Source organism: Cynara cardunculus, assembly GCF_001531365.2.
Source record: "Cynara cardunculus var. scolymus isolate 2C chromosome LG 3, CcrdV1, whole genome shotgun sequence".
Classification (NCBI taxonomy): Eukaryota; Viridiplantae; Streptophyta; class Magnoliopsida; order Asterales; family Asteraceae; genus Cynara; species Cynara cardunculus.
Window position 1 is genome coordinate 4144648 of NC_037530.1, and position 24709 is coordinate 4169356.

General features: G+C 34.8%; 4 protein-coding genes across 6 annotated transcripts; 3 read left to right on the forward strand and 1 right to left on the reverse strand.

Moving 5' to 3' along the window:
- Positions 1-4865: 4865 nt before the first annotated feature.
- Positions 4866-6464, forward strand: LOC112510231. The gene is made up of 2 exons (XM_025115569.1): positions 4866-5934; positions 6138-6464. The coding sequence occupies exons 1-2, from the start codon at positions 4933-4935 to the stop codon at positions 6222-6224; spliced, it is 1089 nt and encodes a 362-aa protein (XP_024971337.1). The 5' UTR covers positions 4866-4932; the 3' UTR covers positions 6225-6464.
- Positions 6465-9437: 2973 nt separating this feature from the next.
- LOC112510429 lies at positions 9438-10904 on the forward strand. Its single transcript, XM_025115837.1, has 2 exons — positions 9438-9653; positions 10286-10904. The coding sequence occupies exons 1-2, from the start codon at positions 9463-9465 to the stop codon at positions 10605-10607; spliced, it is 513 nt and encodes a 170-aa protein (XP_024971605.1). The 5' UTR covers positions 9438-9462; the 3' UTR covers positions 10608-10904.
- A 3394-nt stretch (positions 10905-14298) lies between these two features.
- Positions 14299-15752, forward strand: LOC112510428 (transcription termination factor MTERF2, chloroplastic-like). Its single transcript, XM_025115836.1, has one exon. The coding sequence runs from the start codon at positions 14328-14330 to the stop codon at positions 15447-15449; it is 1122 nt and encodes a 373-aa protein (XP_024971604.1). The 5' UTR covers positions 14299-14327; the 3' UTR covers positions 15450-15752.
- A 2472-nt stretch (positions 15753-18224) lies between these two features.
- On the reverse strand, positions 18225-23278 carry LOC112510486 (somatic embryogenesis receptor kinase 1-like). 3 transcript variants are annotated; one of them, XM_025115911.1, is made up of 11 exons: positions 23183-23278; positions 22212-22344; positions 22024-22095; positions 21505-21648; positions 20852-20923; positions 20171-20242; positions 19975-20087; positions 19645-19773; positions 19234-19575; positions 18765-19159; positions 18225-18623 (listed from the first exon to the last, which is right to left on the reverse strand). In XM_025115911.1, exons 1-11 carry the CDS (start codon positions 23265-23267, stop codon positions 18309-18311), a joined length of 1872 nt encoding a protein of 623 aa, XP_024971679.1. In that variant the 5' UTR covers positions 23268-23278; the 3' UTR covers positions 18225-18308. The 3 variants fall into 3 exon arrangements, with proteins under 3 accessions (XP_024971679.1, XP_024971678.1, XP_024971677.1); XM_025115910.1 differs by having other exon boundaries at positions 19645-19776; XM_025115909.1 differs by having other exon boundaries at positions 19645-19792; positions 19964-20087.
- Between the last annotated feature and the right edge of the window lie 1431 nt (positions 23279-24709).

Consider the following 24709-nt stretch of genomic DNA (forward strand, 5'->3'; position numbering starts at 1 on the left):
CATTATTTTTAAGAGTGTGTTTGGTATCCAAACAGTACCGTTGTTCATCATTTGGTAAGATAGGATTGGACATGACAGTACGGATAAAATGACCAATTTATTTTTATATGTTTTTTTCTATATTTTGATAAAATTTATGTTATTTATTAAATTATAATAAAATAGATATTTATTATAGCAAAATATATCATTTGAAATTTTTTGTGAAGATGATTAAAATGATGTTAAAATATGAAGTTTATTTAATTTCCAGATTTAATTCTATACCTATTATATATTATGTTTTTATTAATATTACTTAATAAATTGAAATTAACCAAAATTTAAAAATGTATAAAATTAATATTTTAAAAACAGTAAAGGGAAAGTTTAAATAGAATAAAATACAATAAATAAAATTTAAAAAATGGATAAAAGGTAAAGGAGACGAATTTGATGTTTTAGAATCGAATAAAATTTTATTTTGAGGGTATATTGATAAACCTGGATTGAGTCCATGGAGACATGTTGATACTAATTTTCTACCAACTAACTGTACTTGATACTAACTTTTTTTTCGATCGAGACATGTTGATATTAATTTTCTACCAACTTCAAGTTACATATATGAAAACTTGTTATTATATCCAAAATTTTAGTTTTCGAATAACACATGTGATGTTTTAACGGTTTTTAATTGCAATAAATAAAAACTTGCAAGGAGAGCAATAGTTAAAGTTTCAAAGTTTAATATTTAATACATAAAATATTTAAAAAGTAATAAATAATTGAATAAGTACATACTAGTTGTGTACCCGTACAGTGCGGCGAGAGCCGTAAATTTTAACGATTTTGAAGTTTCACTGGTTTTATTAGAGAAGATTTAACGATGATATAAGTTACACTTGGTCTTTACATATTAATACAATTTGAATAAATAAGAGTTATGGTTCCAATTACAGTCTATCGATGAAAAAATTGTATGACAGTTTAAAATCCAATACATTTAAACTCCAACGTATTTAAACGACTCTACAAATGTGTTCGATTTACACCAAAAACAAAGAATCAAGAGATCAAGAGTGAGACCGAAAGTTATAGAGCAATTGAATGGAAGAACTTTAAATAACTAATGGTGAATATTAGTTTGAATCTCACATGGGGGATAGGGACAAGACATGGAGGTATGAGAGAGGAAAATATGAATGAAATGTGTCAAAAATATCCTGGGAACATGAAAAGAAAAGGTAATAATGTGCATTGTTAACTTGTACTGTATGTTATTTTATTTGTAGATTAAGAGATTTTAAGATTGAATGCATAAAATAGTAGTACTTAATGCATTATGAGTTGTTTTTAAAATTTTCAAGATTTTATGCATAAATGTATAGTACTTTGTATATTAAAATTGTTTTTAAAACTTTTGATAGATCTGGTTTATAAAGCAGTATAAATATAGATCATAGATTCCACAGACCAACCAAATTTACCAATGTACCATCAAGTTTTGTAGATAAAAAGACTAGAAGGGTACTCAAGCAATGTAGCGAGATACATCTCGATTTTAATATTATATTTTATTCTTTGTCTTTGTCAATGTTATAATACGATTTTATGTGTTTTTAAGAAAGCAATAATGATTTTATTTTGTAATAAAATATAAATTTGAAAATATCATAAAAATTTGAAAAAAAAATGTCAATGTTAATATCAAATCACATATTTAAAAGTTCTCATTTTTTATGTAATTTCTTTAATTTATTATTTTATTTTAACTTAATTTAAGTTTTATAATGAAATAATTTCTTTTTGGTTTAATAATATAACATTTTATAAAGATAATATTATGGATTCTGTTAGAATTTAATGATTATTCAAATTATATTTTAGATTTTTTATATTTAAAATGAGATGTTTATTCTATATTTGATTATGTTTATCTGCAGTTAGTTACACGAATTCATATATGAAGCTTTAATAAGTTGTACTTATGCATAATCTACTTGTAATCTTGAGTTTTAAGTAACATGCATTAATAAACAGTATTTTATGCACAAAAAATGATTTTTAAATTTTTTTGTCAAATGCTTTATGATATAGTATAAATATAGATAACAAATTAAATCAATGACTCTAATTTGGGCCACAAGAACAGACCCCAAGATTTTTGGGTCACTAAAGTCGCGTGATCCAAACAAATTTGGGATTGGGGTCTAACTGATTCTCATCTCAGGGCATCGTTTTTCAGACGTTCACCATCTTTTGTGATCTTTTTCCCAACTGCAAAATCAAAAACATAATCATCTCCATCAATGTTAGAAGGTTATTCGCGCAATGCAACGAGATAATCTATATTTCAATGTTTCCTTTTATTCTGTCTCCATCAATGTTATAATATGATATTCTGTGATACTGAAAAAAATATATCGATTTTAATATCAAATTATATATTTAAAAGTTCTTTCTTTGTATAAAACCATTGGTTTCAAGGCCATGGTATTCTTTCCATGTATCTAAGGCATTTTTTGACAAATATAAGTTAGCTTATTTTTTGGACACATGTTTTGATGAACATAAGTTGAATAAGCACCGATTGAGGTAAGAGGTATGATCCGGATAAGAGGTCTGATTGGGATAAGTGTTATTAGAAATTGTTGTTTACCAAATTTTTATGTATTAATCACTGATTGAATAAAAATGACGATCACACCCTTAATGAATAACATATATCTTGTGCTAAAAAAATCATTTCGTAATGCATTTTTAAACCTTATTTGAATATTACCTTTAGCAACTTACGTAGACGAAAGGAAGTTGATTTTCTGGTTGACAAAAAATCGAAAACTACCCACCAGAGTCGACCGATGTAGACGAAATCACAGTTCACATAAATCGATCGATCTAGGGGTTTAGAGAGAAAACAACATTGATCGATTACCTGATTGCATGTGTCTGATGAGAAGCAATAGAAATCGACCGCACACTTGAGAAATCGATCTATGTGTGTCTGATTGTGGAGGGAGGCGTGTCTTTAGTAGAAATCGATTAGCACACTTGAGAAAATGATGGTTTCCAGATTTAGGAGAAATCAACTGGCACACTTGAGACGATCTTTGATTTTCAGAACGGCATGAAAGAGGCAATGGATGAGAGGTGTGGAAGAGAGTCGCACATAACAACGGTGAGGGGTATAATGGTACATTAGGTCTTTTCACATGATCACTCTATTGACTTGAGTACCTGCTTACAAACAAGATTATTTGCTCCATATAACTCACCCGTTTTTCTTTCTATAGAATATAGGTTAAAAGAAAAACACATACGAGACATATATCAGATGTTTGATGGATACAAAGACTCAGTTTCGCCATGTTGTGATCCCTATGAATAATATTAAAATAAAACTACCATCACTCACATGATCAAAAAGTCGATTTAATCAATGTAACTACCATTGCTTATTGTCGATGAACCACTTCCATTACATTCATATATCAAAAGGTTTATAGTAATAAATAATCAAATAAACGCCAGCAATCAAACCCCAAAAACGAAGTTTCAAAGTCATAATGATGATGATTTTGAGATTCGATGCAGAAGCATGCAATGGATGAAGTCACAGAGTCTTTAAATGCATTATCAATCGTATCTGGTCATATCTCAAAGTTGTAGTATACTGTCGGAAACATTGCATTCTTCCATCCTTGCACCCAATGACAAACAATCCACGGAAAGCAATCTGATAGCCAAATGCTTATCACACTTCATCCAAATAAAAAGACAACATATTTTCACTTGATGGTGTGTACGAGGTTCTAGAAAAACTTACATCTCTAAATCCCTTCGAAATATATTACTGGCAACTAAGAAGTATGGAACTGGAATTACAAAAAAATGCTTTGTTACGTGAATCAGTCAGCATTAATTCCTGATGAATAGATGCAACAAAACATAGATGGCGGATTAGGAGTGAGTGAACGATGATTATCTATTATATTGATTCTTAATCCAATCATGAYGTTAATGTGATCCCAATCACTCTCTTTATCAAGAAACATTTAAAGATTTCCTCTATTGCAATATCCTCCAACAAATAAAGCAAAGAAAACCCATCAAACCCACACAAACTATTACATACATACTATAGATTTTACCTGGAGAAGAGGGGAGTGACCAAGAAAAAGATATCCAAAAACAAGGCTAATGTCCCTCTGTTTTCGATCTTTTTTGCTTCCTATTGTCTACCTAACCCTATTTCTTTATGTCGAGAGATGAGATTGAGAAAGCATTTGAATGTGGGGATATATTTCAGGGTGCTGCTTGAGTTCGTTGATCAAGAGAGTTAGAGAATGGATTTCAGGGGGGAGAGGGGGCGCACGAAGCGAATGTAGGTTAGGATTAGAATGGATTTCAGGGGGGAGAGGGGGCGCACGAAGCGAATGTAGGTTAGGATTAGAATGGATTTCAGGGGGGAGAGGGGGCGCACGAAGAGGATGTAGGTTAGGAACTTAGGATTAGAATGGATTTCAATTTGTCCGTTAGGGAGAAGATAGATGGTTTAATAATATAATTATTTTATAAAGATAATAATTAAGTATTTTGTTAAAACTCAATGATTTTCTTAATTATATTTTAGATTTTTTATATTTAAAATGAGATGTTTATCATGTATTTGATTATGTTTATCTGCAGTTAGTTACACGAATTCATATWTGAAGCTTTAATAAGTTGTACTTACACACAATTTACTTGTAATATTGAGTTTTAAGTAATATGCATTAATAAACAATACGTTACACCTAAAAAATAATTTTTAAGAATTTTTGTCAAATGCTATAGTATACTACAGATTTAAATTCGATTGTCCAAACAGAAAGATTGATTCTGAAATTGGCAGTTTGGCACAACACAATCCGCCATTTCCCCAATTTTCTCAAAGTTGGGCTTGTTAGGATGTTCAAAATCCTTCATACAATCCCTTTCTCCTGCCTCCGATCTCCTTTCCGGTACTCGACTACCTCCTTTTCATCATCATCATCACCAAAAATCACAGCAACTCCATCAACACGTTTCATCGTGGACTACCTCATCGATTCTCTTGGATTCCATGAAGATGAAGCCGTTGCTGTTTCTTCCAAGGTACCTCATCTGAAATCCACTGCTAATTCTGATTTAGTTGTTAATCTCTTCAAAGATTATGGTTTAGACGATGTCCAGATCCGAAACATCGTCTCTGCCGCGCCCAGAACCCTAACACTTAGACCAAGCAAAACCCTAGAACCCAAATTAAGGGTTTTCAGGGAACTAGGATTACCCGGGGCGGATCTAGTGAAGCTGGTTAAGAGAAATACGTATATTTTTAGAAAGGGTTTACATACTCAGCTCATTCCTACTGTTGATTATCTTAGAAAATTATTGGGTTGTGATGAAAAAGTGGTTCAAATGATTAATAGATCAAGATGGGTGCTTTTACCAAGTAAGACTCTTAGCAGAATATCCGCAAATATATCTTTGCTGCAGAAATATGGTTTATGTGAGGAGAAAATCCTCAAGTTCTTGGTCACTAATCCTCAGTATATGAAGCAGGCACCTGACTTTTTCGAAAGTAAGCTGCAATATGTTGAAGGAAAATTGGGTATTTCTCGTGATTCATCAAACTTCATTCATGGATTGGCTGCTGCTTTATATCGTAGTGAATCAGATATAGAGAATAACGTACAAATCTTTCGTAGCTTTGGTTGGTCCAATTTAGAAATAGCTACCTTGTTCAAGGCTCAACCTTACTGTTTGAGCAAGTCAGAAGCTTACATTAGTGATAAGTTGAACTTTTTCATGAAGGAACTCAAGTATACCCCTTGTTACTTGATGGGTCGCACTTCTTTCTGGACATTGAGTTTAGAGAAACGGATTAAACCGAGGAATGAAGTCCTCAAAATCTTGAAAGAGAAGGAGAAGGTGAAAGACACACCGTCTCTTGGCACGATTGTAAATTATTCCGAGTTGACGTTTCTTAGTTTCCTGCAGAGGTTTGAGAGTCACATACCTAGTTTATGTGAAACATACAAGAATAGCTTAAGGGATTCTAAAACTAAATGATTTAGTTGTTACAAGCTCTCGTGAATCCCTTTGAGTTTCTTGACTTTTCTCCTCCCCTCCAGCAGAACAAACTTTTCATCCAAAAACTAATAAACAGCTGCCAGATTGAGGTTTGGAGCAGCCTTCAAGTGGCTGGAGTTGGGCTTTGAGTGCTGATCTAAAACGGAGGAATTCCGAACGCAAAGTTGGATCTGCAACATCAAAATACTTGGTTTCACATAAGGTTAGTTTCTTGTTTAGAAAAAAAACCGATAGATCAAAGAAGGCATTATGTTAGTTTCTTGGTTAGTTGGTAAGTTATCTTTTGTTGTCGCATCTGCTCCACATATATCTTTGGTTTGTTTCTACTTTTTTAACAAATGATATGAATATGCTATAAAATGATTTTGTTAAACCTTGTTTGAGGATTAGCTTCAGGAGTCACCACTTAAGCACATCATTACCAAACTACTATACAAGCAAAAAATATTCAAATTATTTCAAATGGTTTCTCAACAATATGGCTGCTACCTGTATTTACATGAAGTTTTATGAATTAGAAGCCATTGAACAATTGTTTATATTACCCCTAGTGAAGTGCACATTGTGTATGGATTTCTTGCTCAGTAACATCATTTTCAACATTGTTAAATACCACATCGAAATTAGTGTTTTTTTATTGGGGGTGGTTTTGACTGATTTCCCATGGCATCGAAAACCTAGGACCGACCTTGGTCCAGTTTCTCATACAAAATAAGGGGTTGTTTACTTGTGGCTTAATGGCTCAACCAACTTATTAGCACAACCATAATGAGGCGTTTTCTTAGGGCGTAATTGAAAATATACTGGCTTATTCGCACAACAGAGTAGGCCTCTTGTCCCCATTCAGCCATAAAATTTACCTTCCCTACCCATGGAATAAAAATATGCCTATGTTGAAAAAAAAAAGCCTTGAACATTTCTTTCTCCCCAACGAGCTCTGCATCATCCCAGAGATTGAAACCTTCATCTCCTTTCATCTCCTTTGCGAAATTGTTGAGACTCTCCTCATCTCTCTCGACTTCGACGCATCACCAAGAACAAGAACCCAGAATCGAAACCCTATTCTCCAAGACTGATTACATGGTTGAACTCCCTAGCATCACCAAATTCGATTTGAAGTTTCTTCAAATTTGGGATTCATTTTCATCTGTCTTTTATGGGTTTTCCTCGTGTAGTTTGTTGATATTTTCCATTACCTATTTGACTCTCCGGCATCACCAAAATCGAATTGAAGTTTCTTCAGACTAGGGTTCTTAATGGTTTTTCCATATGTGGGTTTGTTGGTTTTTCTTCAATTGGTGTATCCTTTAGAATCTGGATCACCTACTATCGATTTTTCTTCAATTTTTGATAACATTTGTTAATTTGATGATTTTTGATACTAATGGGTAAAAATGTCATTTTTGATAACATCACATTTTTATCTAGACATACAAATTTATCCGATAAGACAGCTATACTCATGCAAGGCTTAATAGAAAATTAGTAAACAATCTATAAGATATACACATGTATGCAACTCAATGCAAACAGGAGCAAAAACATGTCTGAAGTGTAGTAATTGCACCAATTCTCGAGTTTTATCGAACACCAAAATTGAGAATTTGTATAATATGAGATGCAAAATCCCAAATTCTTGAACAAGGGTTTTACAAACAAACAAAGAAAGAATGTACACAAATCTTTGTTGTATAAAGCAAACCAAACTAAAAGAGCTCGCTATATCAGAGGTAGGGTTTCTGAAAGATGAAATTTATGCAGACTTGGTTTCTAATTCGAAGAACAGTTGTTTTTATGAAGACAACGTGTGTCAAAAGAAAGTTTGCTTGAAAAAAATCAGATAGAAGGAAAAAATGGAGCATTGGGAGAAAAAAAAAAGATTGAGACTAGATACATGCTATGATGCTAATGGGTTGTTTACCAACATTTTAAATGAGCTTGGTAGTTTGAACGACTTATTCATTTAGCCATATAAGAGCATTTCTTTACGTCTGAATTGTTAAGTCACTAAGTCAAAATCCCTCTATTCTTCGATTTGAACCCAAATCTGCTGCAAAATGGAAGAGGATGAATAGGCTGCTTCACGGTCTTTAGAGCTTTCCAAACATGCAATTACTGAATGGTAAACAATGCTCATCGAAGCATAACTGTCTTGTAGCTTTCATGAGTTTGTTTTTGGGGATTCATTTTAAAACGTCTGCTTCTTGGATTTGGGTTGGATTCTGATTGGGTTGGCTCTAAAAGGAAGGGAGGGGAGGCAGACTTGAAAGGTAGCAAGCTCAGGTGTTCTTGGATGCTGGTTAGATATTGTTGGATTTTGTAAATAATCCTCATTCATTTCTAGTTCCATGATCTCGATTCACCAAGTAAATGTTGATTTGATTTTGGATTTAGGGTTTAAGTTTGAGTTTGATTGAAGTGGTGGTGTTGATTTTGCAAGAGGTAGGGGTTTCAACAGTGATGTAAATCATTGGAAAGATTTTGCCGGTTTGGAAGGTTTCACATGGGGACGTGGTGTGAGGATGAAAAAAAAAAGTAAAATGACCCCTATACCCTCTTGTGCAACAGTGCAAGTCACGTGATGGGGTTTAGGGTAAATTGCATGAAAAAATAACATACTTTAACTTGATTCCTTTTTTTAGATAACGTACTTTCAAAACTTTCATTTTGATACCTAAGATGTAAAGTTTTAAACATATAAGTATCCGAGTAACTGGTTAATGCTTCAACAAGTTACCTAAAATATGAATCAAGTTAAAATACGTTACTTTTTCATGCAATTTACTTGGGGATTTAATAGCAGAAAGTCTAACCAGGTTAGAGTTAGGGACCAAAACCAAACATTGTTATATACCACAAGAGTTTTTTTGTAATAAAGTTTTTATAGGGATCCAACCCCAAAAACAACAAACTGCGAGGACCAAAATTGCAATTTTCTCTACTATTAAAATCAAGTTTATAGTTTAATTTTGTTCAATAAGAATTTAGTAAAAAGTCTGAAATTAAGACAAACTTTTGATGAGTGTAAGAAAACCATCTCTTTTGAAAGTCACTATTTACCGAACACTTCTCTATAAAGTTTAACATTATCATTTACTTATCGGATAAGATTTTATTCCACCAAAACGAGTATCATGTAACAATTTACTCGGTAAACATTTATTGTAGTAAGAATCGTCTTTCTCAATTATCAGGTAAAATTTTTGATACTTATTTCGTTCTTACCCGGTAATATCGTTGGTCTATTTATCATATTTATTCGGTCAACTGATTAGTAAACCCTAAGTCGGTTGATAAACGTGGTAATGTAAAAACCCACACCCATTTGCTTACGAGCTTTTGGGCTTCAAAGGAAATGGAGTGGATATGATCCCTTCTTCCGATTCCATAGCATGTTTCAGTTCTCCGGATTCTTCCGATCTCATGGTTTTCGCTACTCCACAATATCCTCCGTTGATGGAACTATTGCCAATCGGAAACCCCATTTGCTGGTGGATTATCTTATCGATTCCCTCCGATTCTCCAAAGACGCCATCTCCATCTCCTCCAAATCTAAGGTAATCTATCTCAAATCCACCATTAATTCTGACTTAGTCCTTAATATCTTCAAAAATTATGGACTAGACCTATCCCAGATCCGACAAATTGTCTCTTCCATACCCGAAATCCTAACTTGCAAAGCAAACGAAACCCTAGAACCCAAAATTAGGGTTTTTCAGGAACTTGGGTTATCCGGGTCGGATCTTGCTACTATCGTTAGGAAGAATCCGCATCTTTTTAGATATGGTTTACATACCAGGATCATGCCCGGTCTTAAACTTCTTAGAGAAGTATTGGGCAGTGATGAAAATGTGATTGAAGTTTTGAACAAATCCAGATGGATGCCTTTCACAAATAATTCTATGAAAAGAATATCAACGAATGTGTCGTTGTTGCAGACTTTTGGTTTATTAGATGAAAGAATTACCAAGTTTGTTGCAAGTAACCCAAATAAGGTTATGGTAAACCCAGTGGTGCTGGGAAGTAGGCTAAATTATGTACAAGACAAATTGGGGATTTCTCGTGAATCGCCTGCCTTCATTCATGCTTTGAGTGCAGTTTTATATTACAGCGATTCTGAAGTAGAGAAGAAGATGCAAATCTTTAGGAGTTTTGGTTGGTCTGATTCGGATATAGCTTTGTTGTTTAGGCATCAACCTTCCTGTTTGAACAAGTCGGAAGCTAACATCCATAACAAGTTGAAATTTTACATGAAGGATCTTGGGTATACTTCTTCCTACTTGGCGATTTGCACCTCTTTCTTCACACTCAGTTTGGATAAAAGAGTTATACCCAGGAACATGATGCTTAAAATCTTGAAAGAGAAGAGGCTAGTGAATAATGATAAGCCATCTCTTATTACAATTGCATGCTTTACCGAGTTTAAGTTTCTTGAATTCTTGCGGGGTTTTGAGGATCAGATACCATCTTTTCGTGAAATCTACTTGGATAATGTCAGGAGAGTTTCTTGATTTGAATCTAAACCCCATCTTCCTTTCGGGTTTCTAAGTTCTTGAAAGGTAATGTGGCCTTTTTCTTTCCAAAGAACATGTTGAGAGTTTACTTGTGCTGACCTTTCTACATTCTTATAGTTAACTGCTAGATTCTTGTTGACGGTTTACGTCTTTCTAAGTTTGTCTCTACGATCAATTGAGTTATAGGAAAGGTAGGCGTTCTTGTAGGATAGGAGGAGATGGAATGAGAATGTGAGAAATTGTTGTAGAAGATGACATGAAACAGATATATGGTTTTAAAGTAGTGATATGATCCAACTTTCTTCTCTTGCAAACATGTTTCTTTGGTGAAAGTATGATTGCATGTAACTTGCATCAGATTGAACAAATGGCCATCATATTGCTTCCAGAAATTGGGTCTTTAAGGTAGCTTTTGTACGTAAACAAGATTGAACGGGACAGAACAATTCCAGTTATCATCTTTTAACTAAAATAGTACCCGGAAAAAAATATGGGTATGCTTGTAAGAAGAACAGCCATTTTGAGTATTTCTAACACATTAAATGAAGAGTTAGGGGGTGTTTGACAGTTGTTGAATGGTTTGGTGCAGAATGATTAAGAGGCTTTCATGATATAGTGCAAAATGAAATGTAATTGTTTGGTAATTGTTTACAACGAAATTAGGACGCTAAATGGTTAAGGGAGGTCCATGATATAAAATCATTTAGAGGTTTTTAGAACCATTAAAAGACAGATCTTTTTTTTACCAAACAAGATTCACCTCTTACCAATTCAGAGAATTATTAAGAGATAAACAAACCTTAAGTTTTTTATCCCTGTGGTTTATTAAAAATTGTGATTTTCGTCCTTGTGGTTTAGAAGTTGCAGTTTTTGTCCCTATAGTTTGTAATTCATTGTTATTTTTGTCCTTATAATTTACAATTTAGTGTTGTTTCGGTCCTTGTGTTTAGAATTCTTTATTGTTTTGGTCCCTTGTACTTAAAGGCAAGAATTAGTCCATGGATGAAATTAACAATAAGTTACAAATTATAGGGACAAAGATCGTAATTTACTCGTAAATGAAAGATGCTCACAAATTCTTTGATCCCAATGTGTCATCCAAGATGATTTACTCTAGCATTTATATTTCAACAATAGTATATTTTTTAATGGTACATTTGGTACTAGACATAACAGAACGTGATAAGGCTGATCAGTGTTTGGTAAGATAAGGCTGGTAAAATTTTCCTAAGTTTTGGATGGTTTGTTTGTGCTCGAATTGGTGTGATTCGGTTTCTGCTCGATTTCGACTGATTCATGGGTCTTGGGTGAATCTTTTGGTACTTGGGCATCTGGTTCCTGTAATATTGTTGGGTTGTTTTTTTATTTACCTGGATATCCAACCCGTTATACGAGCCGACTAATCTTAAGGCGACCACATGCTTTGCAGATAACCCAGAGTCACCGCATTTGAACCTCCGTGGCCATAAGGGGATTTTTATTTCTCCTTGGATTTGAACTTAAGACCTCTTGGTACTTTTGACCTTTGGAGCCAAACTCAAACCAATTAGGCACCATCCTTGTGGTTAATTGTTGGGTTGTTTTAGCTTCTGCAGTTTTTGGTGGCTTTGCGGGGATTCCTTTGGTTCTCCTTTGTTTTCAATTTATTCGTAATGAGTTGTTTAATATTTAATTTATCAAATAATCGATCTATGAAAATTAATAAATAATATTTAAAAATACAAAAGCATCTTGACATAAATACTGATTGAAAAGCTTATATTCATAAAAAAAAAGCCTAAACATTTCTTATTTTATATTTTGATTAATTATAAATTTCATTAAATATTTTCTCATTACAAAACATATTATAGCAAGTTTTTGTCAAGACGATTAAAATAACACAAAAATATTAAGTTAACGTATGGAAATTTTTATTTTGTACATTTTTTATTTGGATAAAAAAAGTTGATAACTGGCAACCTCAATCGGTCTCACATGGAACCTGCCTTCAAGGACGATAACTTTTGAGGTCATTTTTTCTGGCTCACTTGGCGACTGAGGCTAGCAGCGGACTGGAATAAAACCTAGGACATATCTTGTATTTGGGTGTCTCATTTTTTTTGTCAACTGAACATACCAAATATATTTTATACATTTTCTATAAAAGTAAATTATGATTTTCGACTATGTGGTTTGTTAATAATTCTGATTTTCATCCTTGTGGTTTAAAAATTGCAATTTTTGTTCTTATGGTTTGCAATTTTTTGCTTTTACGTCTTCAGACTAATTCCCACATTTAAATACAAAAGACCAAAACAATAAAAAATTATAAACTACAAAGATCGAAACAACAATAAATTATAAATCATAAAGATAAAAATAACAATGAAATACAAACCTTGGAGACGAAAAACACAATTATTAAACCACAAGAATGAAAAGTGCAATTTTTAAGAAACTACATGGACAAAAAATGCAATTTACTCTGTTCTTATATTATGCATCTATTATTAATATTTGATAACTTAAATAAATTAACCAAAATATAGAAAATGTACAAAAATGGAGCTTTGAGAATAGAAAATGAAAGTTTAAACAAAATAAAATACAATAAATAAAATTTAAAGAATGAATAAAAATGTAAAATGGTATGCGTATTTGATTTTCTAGAAGGGGTTTGGGTTTTATTTTGAACGTATATTGGTAAAATATAGGTTTGTTTCACATTGTTTCATATGGTGGAGATGTAATAAGTCTGTTCTACTTTGTTTCATTCTGTTATAGATAAAAGTTTTATCAAACAAAAAACAATAATCCATGTTTTGTTGTCTTATTCAATATACCAAACACATTCTAAATAAACTAAGTCAAGAGAGGTTAGATCTGAAAGTTTGCAGCCTATTAAGAATTTTTGAAAGTGAAATAAGATAAATACAAAGAGGCATATGAACTAAACACTTCAAATCTATTATTCATTATCATCCACTATTGTTTATGAAATAACCCCAGAATATAGAAATAGATTGGTATTTCTTATATTTAATATTATATATTATAGTTTAAGAGTGTTATTATAATCTTTGTGTTAGTTTTATTTGGGTCCTGATAAAGAGTAGAGTTAAAGTAAAAAAGTGTAAGAAGATATCTTTATCCGCATATGCACATTAGGATGAGATGTACCGGATCAAAACTCAATCGAGCCGAAATAAAGGAGCAGGCCTTGGAGTAGGCCCAATCTGGAAAAGACCGACCTATTAGAGCCTGGATAAGCTCGAGTATGCTGCACTCCGATTTTAAAGAGCTTGCTCGAAGACAACATTTGAAAAAAGCCTGAAAAAACCATTTTTCAAACCACAAAGCTCCGGTTTAAACTGAGCCTAAAAAGCATTGAACTTTTTCCATCATTGGGTGTTTGAGATTGTTTATAAAAACAACTTATTGACTTATTCCGGTGTGACACCGGTAATAAACACTTTTCAGTGTTTGAATAAATAACTTATACCGGTGTCAAACAGATAACATTGAGTTTTTGAAGAAGTTAAATCTTTCTGACTTATAATAAGTTAATAAATGCTCTTATAAAAAAACATAAGTTGTTTCAAATATCTTTTTCATTTTCATGAAATTATATTTTTTTAATTAACAAAATCTTTTGTATCGTATTTCTTTTTGTATATCGGACCTTTGGGCTTCAAAGGAAATGGAGTCGGCATCATCTCTGTTTTGCTTTCTCACATGAAACTCCGACTCCATACCATGTTCCGCTTCTCCACCTTCTTCCGATCTCATGGGTTTCGCTACTCCACCATTTCCGCCAATCGGAAACCCCATTTGCTGGTGGATTACCTTATGAATTCCCTTCGATTCTCCAAACAAGACGCCATCTCCGTCTCCACCAAAGCTAAGGTAACCCATCTCAAATCCACCATGAATTCTGATTTAGTTGTTGATATCTTCAAAACTTATGGATTAGACCTATCCCAGATCAGACAAATCGTCTCTTCTGTTCCCAAAATCCTAACTTGCAAAGCAAACAAAACCCTAGAACCCAAAATTAGGGTTTTTCAGGAACTTGGGTTATCCGGGTCGGATCTAGCTACTATCGTTAGAAAGAATCCCGAGATTTTTGCGTTTGGTTTACATACTAGGATCATGCCCGGTCTTCAACTTCTTAGAAAATTATTTGGCAGTGATGAAAAAGTGATTGAAGTCATGAACAAATCAAGATGGTTGTATTTCACAAATAGTTCTATGAAGAGATTATCAACGAATGTGTCGTTGTTGCGGAATTTCGGTCTGGTAAATGAGAGAATCACCATGTTTGTTCTAAGCAACCCCGAGAAGGTTATGGTGAACCCGGAGTTGCTTGAAACTAGGTTGAATTATGTAGAAGACAAATTGGGGATTTCTCGTGAATCACCTTCCTTCATTCATGCTTTGAGTGTGGTTTTATGGCTGACCGATTCAGAAATGGAGCAGAAGATGCAAATCTTTAGGAGTTTTGGTTGGTCTGATTCGGATATAGCTTTGTTGTTTAGGCATCAACCTTACTGTTTGAACAAGTCGGAAGCTAACATCCGTGACAAGTTGAAGTTTTACATGAAGGATCTTGGGTATACGCCTTCGTACTTGATAAGCTGCGCATCTTTCTTCACATTCAGTTTGGATAAAAGGGTTATACCCAGGAACATGATGTTGAAAATCTTGAAAGAGAAGAAGCTAGTGAACGATAAGCCATCTCTTATTACGATTGCATCCTATACCGAGTCAAAGTTTCTTGAATTCTTGCGGGGTTTTGAGGATGAGATACCCTCTTTCCGTGAAATCTACTTGGATAGTGTCAAGAGAGTTTCTTAAGTCGGTCTTTGTGCATGATCCGTTTTGGGGTATCTTGAAAGGTAACGTGACGTTTCTTCCCAAATCACCTGTTGAGAGTTTACTTACGTTCGCCTTTTTACATTCCGATAATTGGATTACGAAATTCATGTTGACGGTTTATGTTTGTCGAGCTTCTGTTCATGATGAATTGAGTTATAGGAATGCTAGAAACTGTTGTAGGATAGAAGGAGATGGATTGGGGATATGAGAATTGTTTTAGAAGATGAGATGAAGCAATATTTTTGAAGTGATGATATGATCTATTGCTATTAAATTTCTTGATATTGTGAAGCCATTTGTTTTCTAATTTGAATGAAACTTGCATTAGATTTAGATAAGGACCAATAGGGGTGTTTGGGATTGCTTATAAAAACAACTTATTGACTTATTCCGGTGTAGCATCAGCAATAAGCACTTTTGAGTGTGTGGATAAACAATTTATACCGGTGTCAAACCGGTAATAAGAAGTTTTTGAAGAAGTTAAACCCTTCTGACTTATAATAAGTTGATAAGTGCGTTTTTATAAAAAAATATAAGTTGTTTTAAAGAAGCAATCCCAAACACCCCTACATTATTTTAACCCAAAAAAGTTATCTAGAACAGGTTTAGATAAGGTTTTGAAATTAAAAGACCTAAATTAGTTTTACTATTTCCAAATCAAGTGCCATTCAAACCTTTCACACCCAACAACATCACTCCCCCTAGTTGCCCCATCCGTTCTTTGTACCGCTTATCACCGCAGTAGTCCCTTGTTATTGATCTCTTTGTTTTTTTCTTTTGATTCTCCATTTTTTACAACAAGCGGACGACAATGGGTGTTGAGGGGGAGTGATGATGTTGGGTACGAGAGGCGGTAAATATGATTTAGGTTTTTTTTATTATTATTTTAAAACATTCTTAGTCGGCTACATGTGCTTTTTTGAGTTAAAATGATGTAGTAACCACTTTTTGAAAATTAGATGGTTTACTTATTTAAGAAAAATGTTCAAGGACTTGATCATTTAAAATATGGAAATTTAATGATTCAAATATTCAAAAAAGAAAATCGAGGAATTAATAATTCAAAATGATAAAAGCAAAATTACAAACATGTGATTATGAGATCAATTGATAAGATACCATTTGTTATGCAATAATCCTAGGGGCATATCAACCCATATAGCCTCCAACAACTAAACCTTAATGATAGCATTTTGGTTGGTAGATCAAATTTCATTATCTCGTTTGGTTCATTGTTTTTTACGAAAGGAATTTTTAAAATCCTATAAATTCCATAAATAAAATAATTTAACATTCCTTAGCAACTATATGAAATTTTGATGGAATGAAATTCTATATTTTCATAATACCAAATATGTTCTTAACCCAATATACCTAAATATCATAAAACCCAATATGACCATTGTTGATCACCTTCAACCACCGTCGATCTGAACTACCGTCGACCATCGCCATCTGAACCACCGTCGACCACTACAACCGACTACCACCGATCTGAACCATCGTCAACCACCACCTATCTGAACCACCGTCGACCACTACAACCGACTACCACCGTCGACCACTACCACCGCCAATCTAAACCACTGCGATCTCACCATCTAAACCATCATAGACCACCGTCGATCTGAACCACCACGATCACCACCATGATCACCACCGATTTGATCCGCCGTCGATCTGAGCCACCATGGACCACCACCGATCTGAACCACTGTCGACCATCGCTCCATCTAAACCACAACGGACCACCAACGCTCTGAACCATCGCCAACTACTATCGATCTGAATCATCTTCGGCTATCGCCGATTTGAACCACATTTGATCACTGCCACCTGAAGCACCACAGACCACGACCGATCTGAACCATTGCTGACTACTACCGATATGAATCATCGTCGGACACCGCCAATCACCAACTATTTGAACAACCACTGATTTGATCTACCGTCACAACCGCCAATCTAAACCATTGTTCATCTGAACCACTGTAGACCACCATCGATTTAAACCACTGCAGACCACCACCGATCTGAACCACCGCCGACCACCGTTGATTTAGTAACGTCATTTGGCATATGGTTATATTTGGGTTGTGTATTTTATATTGTTTTACATATTTAATAATTATTTCATTAAAGTAATTTTAGTTTTAAAAAATTAAAATTTTCAAAAAAGAACATTTTGGTCATTTACTAACATTTCATTCCAATTCAAAAACTACATTTTATGAACCAAACAGACATATTCCAATTCCTTAAACAGATTTCATTTCAATGTCTGTCAATCAAACAGGTGGTCAAACCTGACAACATTCCATTACAATTCCTTCAAAGTCAAATTCTTTTAACAAATTTCATTTCATCCAAAAACATTCTGCAAACCAAACATTACCTAAGTGTCTTTAACCTAACGATATCTGAGCTTCTAACCTTCCAGAAGGTCAAGAGGGTGTGTATGAGTTTATATACTTGAAAACTTATCACCTTAATATGTTGTTATAGCTGGCTTATTACCAATAACTCGTAAGTGGCTCACACATGGATCGAAACAATAGTATATATATATATATATATATATATATATATTAGATTCGATCCCGTGTATTACACACATTATTTATTTGTATATACTTTTAAAAAACCTAAATGTTTTATATTCATCCAAAATCAAAACCCATATGCTTAAATCAGTAGCCATCGACTGTTTTCAGGACCTCTGGGATTTGGCAGTGGCACCCACAGTTAAAAGAATATCATAATGACTTTAGAAGCTATACGTGCCAAAATAGAGTGTGGGATTACAACACCCCTAAATTTGTTTCCAATTTTACATCATCACCTTGGTCCCGATAATTCGACTGCATGCAAGTTATCAGTGGAATCAAGAATCCAATCGGAGTTGGGAAGCGGCACAAGATCCAGTTCATGGCGGAGGACCTCCACCTTCTGCCACTCCTCCCATCTTTCCGCCAACCCGTCCCCTTCCAGCATCCTAACCACGTCCGACATCTTTGGCCGGTCCATCGGAGACCCTTGTGTGCATAGCAACGCCACCTGTATCAGTTGTTCCACTTCCGTCGCTATGTAATTCGTTTCTAGATCCGGGTCAACCAGCATCTCCAGTTTCTTCTCTTTCAAAAGCCCTTTCACCTGTAAAACCAAACTAAGCCACTAAATCCATAGCTGTCTATTATAAAGTTGATTTTGTTGTAAAAATTGCAAGAGTGTGCAAAAAAAGGAGTATGATTAACAGAAACTGTGTGGATAAAAAATAGAGCTAGAAATGCATACCCAATCGAGTAACATAACATCGTCGTCATTAGCTAGTCGAGCAAGATCGAAGGCTCTCTGTCCGGTAATCAGTTCCAAAAGCATGATCCCATACCCGAAAACATCTGTTTTTTCTGATGATTTTCCGGTCGAGAGATACTCGGGAGCGATATGCCCGATCGTGCCACGTACAGCGGTTGTAACATGCGTATCCTTGTAGTCCATGAGTCTAGCCAAACCGAAATCTCCAACAACAGCCTCGAACTCCTCGTCCAACAAAATATTTGCTGCTTTAACATCACGATGAATGATCTTCGGGTCGCAATGATCATGCAAATACGAAAGTCCTCTAGCAGACCCTAGAGCAATGCGTTTCCGAGTAGGCCAATCCAGTGGCGGCTCGTTTGGTGGGCGCTCTATAAATACGCAAAATAATGTAAGAATAGTTCTCATGGGAAAGCTCATTTTACAAGCAAAAGAATACGGTTACCTCTCAAACATGATGCAACACTTCCGTTGGCCATATATGGATAAACGAGTAATCTTTCGGTAGGTGTCATACAAAATCCCCTTAAACGAAGGAGATTACGATGAACAGCCATGCTAATCATCTCGACTTCCGTTTGAAACTGGAGCTCTCCACCAGGCGTTCGTTCTTCCTTCAGTCGTTTTACAGCCACCAACGAGCCATCAGCTAACCGTCCTTTGTATACTTTACCAAATCCACCTCTACCCAATATGTTTTTGTTGCTAAAACTATCTGTTGCAACTTGCAACTCCCTTAAAGAAAATCTTTTAAGTTGTCCCAAATGAACTTCGGGATCTTCTTCAGCTGCATACAAATGCTTTACATTAAGACTGAAACGTGAAACATTTGCTATTGAATGCACAAACTACTAACCAGGCACGTCAAAGAAAAATTCTTGAGGCTTTCGGCGGCGCCACCATGCAAATGCAAGGGCAGGGGCGGCAAACAGTAGTGCCGCCCCAACAGCAACTCCTCCAGCTATGGCTCCAGTAGCACTTTTTCCTCCTGAAACACAATGCAACTATCTCTGTTAGTATAAACCAAACAAAAGGAGCACAGTATACCCACCTGAAGGTGGGTCCACCAGCCCGGGAGGGGGGGCAATAGTAGACCGGCTGATTCCGCGCAGACCCAGTATATCTCTATGACTATACTAACATGAAATACGTAATTTAGGATTCACGATATATACGAGGCAATCACCTGGTACAGCAATCGGGGGTGGTTGCACAAATGGTGGAGGTGGAGAAAACGGAGGGGAACCCGGACAAGGACGTCCAGTAACGGGCCCACAAAGATCCAGGTTATTAGCAAAACTGAGAATTGGGCATTACATAAGTACCATTCTTAAAAGTTGGAACCAAACTTAATAAAGAATAAACAAGGCTATTTAGCAAACCTGATCGGCGTAAACAGCGAGAAGGAGCCACTATCTGGAACTAGTCCTGAGAGACGATTATTTGATAGATCCCTAATAACAGATAACACGGAGATGTGCCATGTAAAAAGAATATAAATAATGATGAAATGGACCTATGTGTGTGTTTATGTGTATATATAGGAGAGCAGGGGTAAAATTCAAATGAGAACCATAAATATTTTAAGAACCTCGAAACCAACTATTTCATGTATTATTCATGATGAATAACCGTGAATAATCATGAATATCATGTTTTTTCATCATGATAATTATATATTTTCATCATGAATATAATGCATGTTTATTAATTATTATAAATAATATTCATCATGAATATCTATCAGTAAAAAAACATGAATAGTTTGTTCTCAAGTTCTCAAAATATTTACGGTTCTCATTTTAACCTTCCCTAGGAGAGTAAACGGCCAGAAGTCGATGACAAATCCTCAGAAATTAGCTGCTGAAATTAGTCAAATATTTTGCTTCCTTTCCATCTTTCATATGCATATGTATATAGGTGTATGCATGTACATAAGTATGTGCATAGATGCATGTGTGTATAAATATATTTGAATATACATATGCATGTATATGTACTATGTATGTATTCACAAACACAATAGAGAGAGAGAGAGAGAGAGAGATAGGAGAAATACTCACAGCACTTGCAACGACGTTATATTAGTCAACGGCAAAGGAATTGGACCAGTCAGGCTGTTATTGTTAAGCCGGCTATCCTTGCAGACAAGAGCCAAAATCATTCAATTGAACTAAATCATTCCAAAATGTTTTTCAATATACCAATGAAAATGCAATAAAGCATGGCATACAACACCAGTTCCATTCATCGCATTGCAACATCAGCAAGTTCTGTTTTGGGATGTCTCGTGAAAATCGCAACATTTCCATTTTCATGAAGTTGTTCTAGTTACAATCACCCACCAACACGGGTAGAAAAAATTGGTATCAACTCATGATTGAAGGGTATTTTACACATTTATGTTATGTTCTTGAGTTTGGAGAGAAAAAAGAGGGAAAAGCGACCATTACTGTTCTACAAAACTGACTTTAAGAATCTAACCCTCTAGTGTAATTTCAAGCTTTTACAGTGGTAGGCTGTTAAATACCAGAGGTAAGACTAACTGAAAGCTCATTTAAGGTTGCGGCCTTTTTTGGGGAGGGGGAGAGGGGGTATTTCTTCACTTCCCACATAGTTGTAAGCTCATAAGCCTGACATTTTGACATGTAAGCAAATATTTGAAGACATTATCAAAACTAAAGAAACTTAAAAGGCGAGTAAGTAGTATACATACAGGAACCGCAACTTCGAGAGCTTGCCCAATGTGACTGGAATCGGGCCAGAGAAACCATTGAGATACAAATCCAAACTCACCAAGTTTGTCAGATTTCCAAGGTCGTTGGGGATCGGACCACTTAAGTTATTGCTGTATAGTTCTCTGCAAAAAAACAATTTCAAGAAACATGTATGATTATTTACACAAGCCAAGAACACATAAAGTTTGCATTGGTAAATAATGACATTAATATTAATCACAAGCTTGATCCATCACAATGTTTCAAACTTGGTCCAGCCCCCTCTTGACACTCGGGGACAACATGTGTCCGTATAGCCTCCATTGGAAGGGGAGCGTTAAAGTCTAACATCGGCTAGATTAGAGCCATTTCTCCTTTATACATGTTGGGACCTCCCTTCTTTTGGAGAGTATTGAGTTTCCAGATATTCTCACAAAGGCCCAACCCAAGATTCTTACTTTTAAGAGACCAGGATGAAGGGTAATGAAATCAAGTAGTTTCCTAAAATCCAAACTTACAAGTACTGCAAATTCTTCAAAAGTCCAAGTTGCGAGACTAAAGTACCAGAAAGAGCTGCATTTCCCAAATCACTGAGAAAAGTTATCAAAAAAAAAGATGTCATGGATCCATTTATGTAAAAACCTCGAAGTTTTGTAACATACATACATACATACATAGAAGATGGATAGTAACAAGACAGACTTACACTCTTATAACACTGTTATCATTATTGCAGGTAACATGAAACCATGTGCAAGGATTAACAAGAGTTGGATCCCAACTTTGAAGCACACTATTAGGATCCTTTAAGTTGGTCCTCAAACTATGCAAAGCATCACCTGTAGAGACACAACCATAAGTTATAAATCTTGGGATATGGATAACCATACATAGAGTAATAGTTGCACAAAATGAAAGGTTTAACAATTTTCCTACATCCAGGCTTGTTGCTAGGAAGTGGGGCCTAGGAGGGAAAAGGGCTGTTAGGTTGGTTTTCTTTTAAGTCTAGTATGGATATGGATAAAGTTGTTTGTTTGGATTAATCTATCTATAGATTGGGAAGGTTTTTGTTTGGAGGGTTTTTTCGTTGATGGAAGAAGTGTGCTTTTTAGTTGGAAAAATCTTGGCTTTCTACATAAAGCTCCCCTTAGAAGCTTAGTGAATAAGCCACTTTCTATATCATTAAGCCACTACTAAACAGTGGTATATATATAGCTGACTGAATAAGCTGTGAGAAACAGGTCTTGAGATGTATGGAAATGTGACCTCTACCCACAAAGAGTAAGGGGGCTGTTTCTGTTATTTGATTATGTTACAGTCATCAGATTGTACCAACAAAAATTAAAAAATTGCTACAAATCAAACCATTTGAAGAACATTTTAGAGCATTTTAACAAATCAAACTATCACATTTCCATAAAAGAAAAAGAAATTTTACAACATTACAATATAGCAGTCAATATGATGGGGAAACAGACAATCCAACAGTAAAACACATAGCACATGCAAATTCTCCATCAAATTGATTCTACTACTAAATTTAGCAGCCTAAAGATGCACAATATGAAAGATAGATTAGTCAAACCTATAATTAGAGAAACCCTAAATTTAGAAATTACTGGAAAGCAACAAATAATTAAATGGCATATGTAAGTTTTATGCACATCGAAATCTCACCTTCCACGTTTGCATAAACGAGCTTAACTGGATGAACCACCATTATCAACCATACCACAAACGACATCGCCGATTCTCTCCTCATCACATTCGTATTTACATAAAAACTAATTCTCGGCAGATTATACGACTTCAAAAATCATCTGAAAAATCCAAATAAAACACACCCGTATGCAGCATTACAGGGAAAACAGATGATCCCACAAAAACCCTAACCCAAAACCCTAAATTCCTTCAAATATCTACCATTGCGAACTAGCAAACAACATTGTCTGAAACGAAAGCTGGATCTCATATATAAAGCAAATATCGGGGGGAAAACCAAAAGGAAAGTCGAAAATTTTCCTTTCGGACCTATCTTTTTGCGTTCCTTTTTGCAAACTTTTCGCTTGTTCTCCCCTACCCGCCCCCACCTCCTCTCTGCTTAGCTCTGCGCACTGCAGATGCAGAGTTTGTATGTTAGAGAGAGAGAGAGAGAGAGATTAGTAATGTCTTTTTGGGCGTGTGCCGTAGTTTTTGAGAGCTGCCAGCAATATTTATGATTTTATTTTTCTTAGTTATATCGACACATGCTTCAATTTAAAATGAAAATTATAATTACAATTTAGAGTTTATTTCATATAAAAAAAAGTTAAGATGAGAAAACATAAGAATAGATCTTTATATTTGGATGTAGGATGAGATGTATCGAAGTATACCAGATCAATTCGCGTATCAAGCCAGTATATATATATATAGGGGCATATTCAAGGGAGAACTGAGTTGTTTGTGGTAACTGTGAGAATCAATATTAACCACAAATCAATAGATAAATTAAGAAATTTATAAATTTGGTAATTTTAAATTAAAATCTTAATGCAACGATATTTTTGGTATTTTAAAACTCTCCTCTCTTCTCTCTCCGGCCTTCGGCCACCGTCCTCCGGTGATACCACTGTGATACCTAAAAATATTGACTCTGTTAAACAAAAGATACATTGTGATACCTAAAAATATTGACTCTGTTAAACAAAAGATACATTGTGATACCTAATCATGTATAAGATGCATAGTGATACCACTGTGTTACATCTTCGATCGACCACACAAACGACATCAATGTGATACACAAGCACATATATGATGCATTGTGATACCATTGTAGTATCACCGGAGAACGGTGGCCGGCGGACGGTGGCCGGAGAGAGAAGAAAGGATGGAGGAAAGTTGTAAAATACCAAAAATATCCTTGCATTAAAATTTTAATTCAAAATTGTCAAAATTATAAATTTCCTAATTTATCTATTGATTTGTGGTTAATATTGGTAGTCACAGTTACCACAAATTAATTAGTTCTCATTTGATTAGGCCCCTATATATATATATATATATATATATATATATACTTGGGATCATGTGAGACCAATGGTTTTTCGTGAAACCCGTAAGACCAATTCTCAACCCTTGGATTAGATCTACAATCTGAAAATCTAAACATTCATAAACGCCACGAGACTTCTCAATAATCACAAAATTGTCACCGTGCAA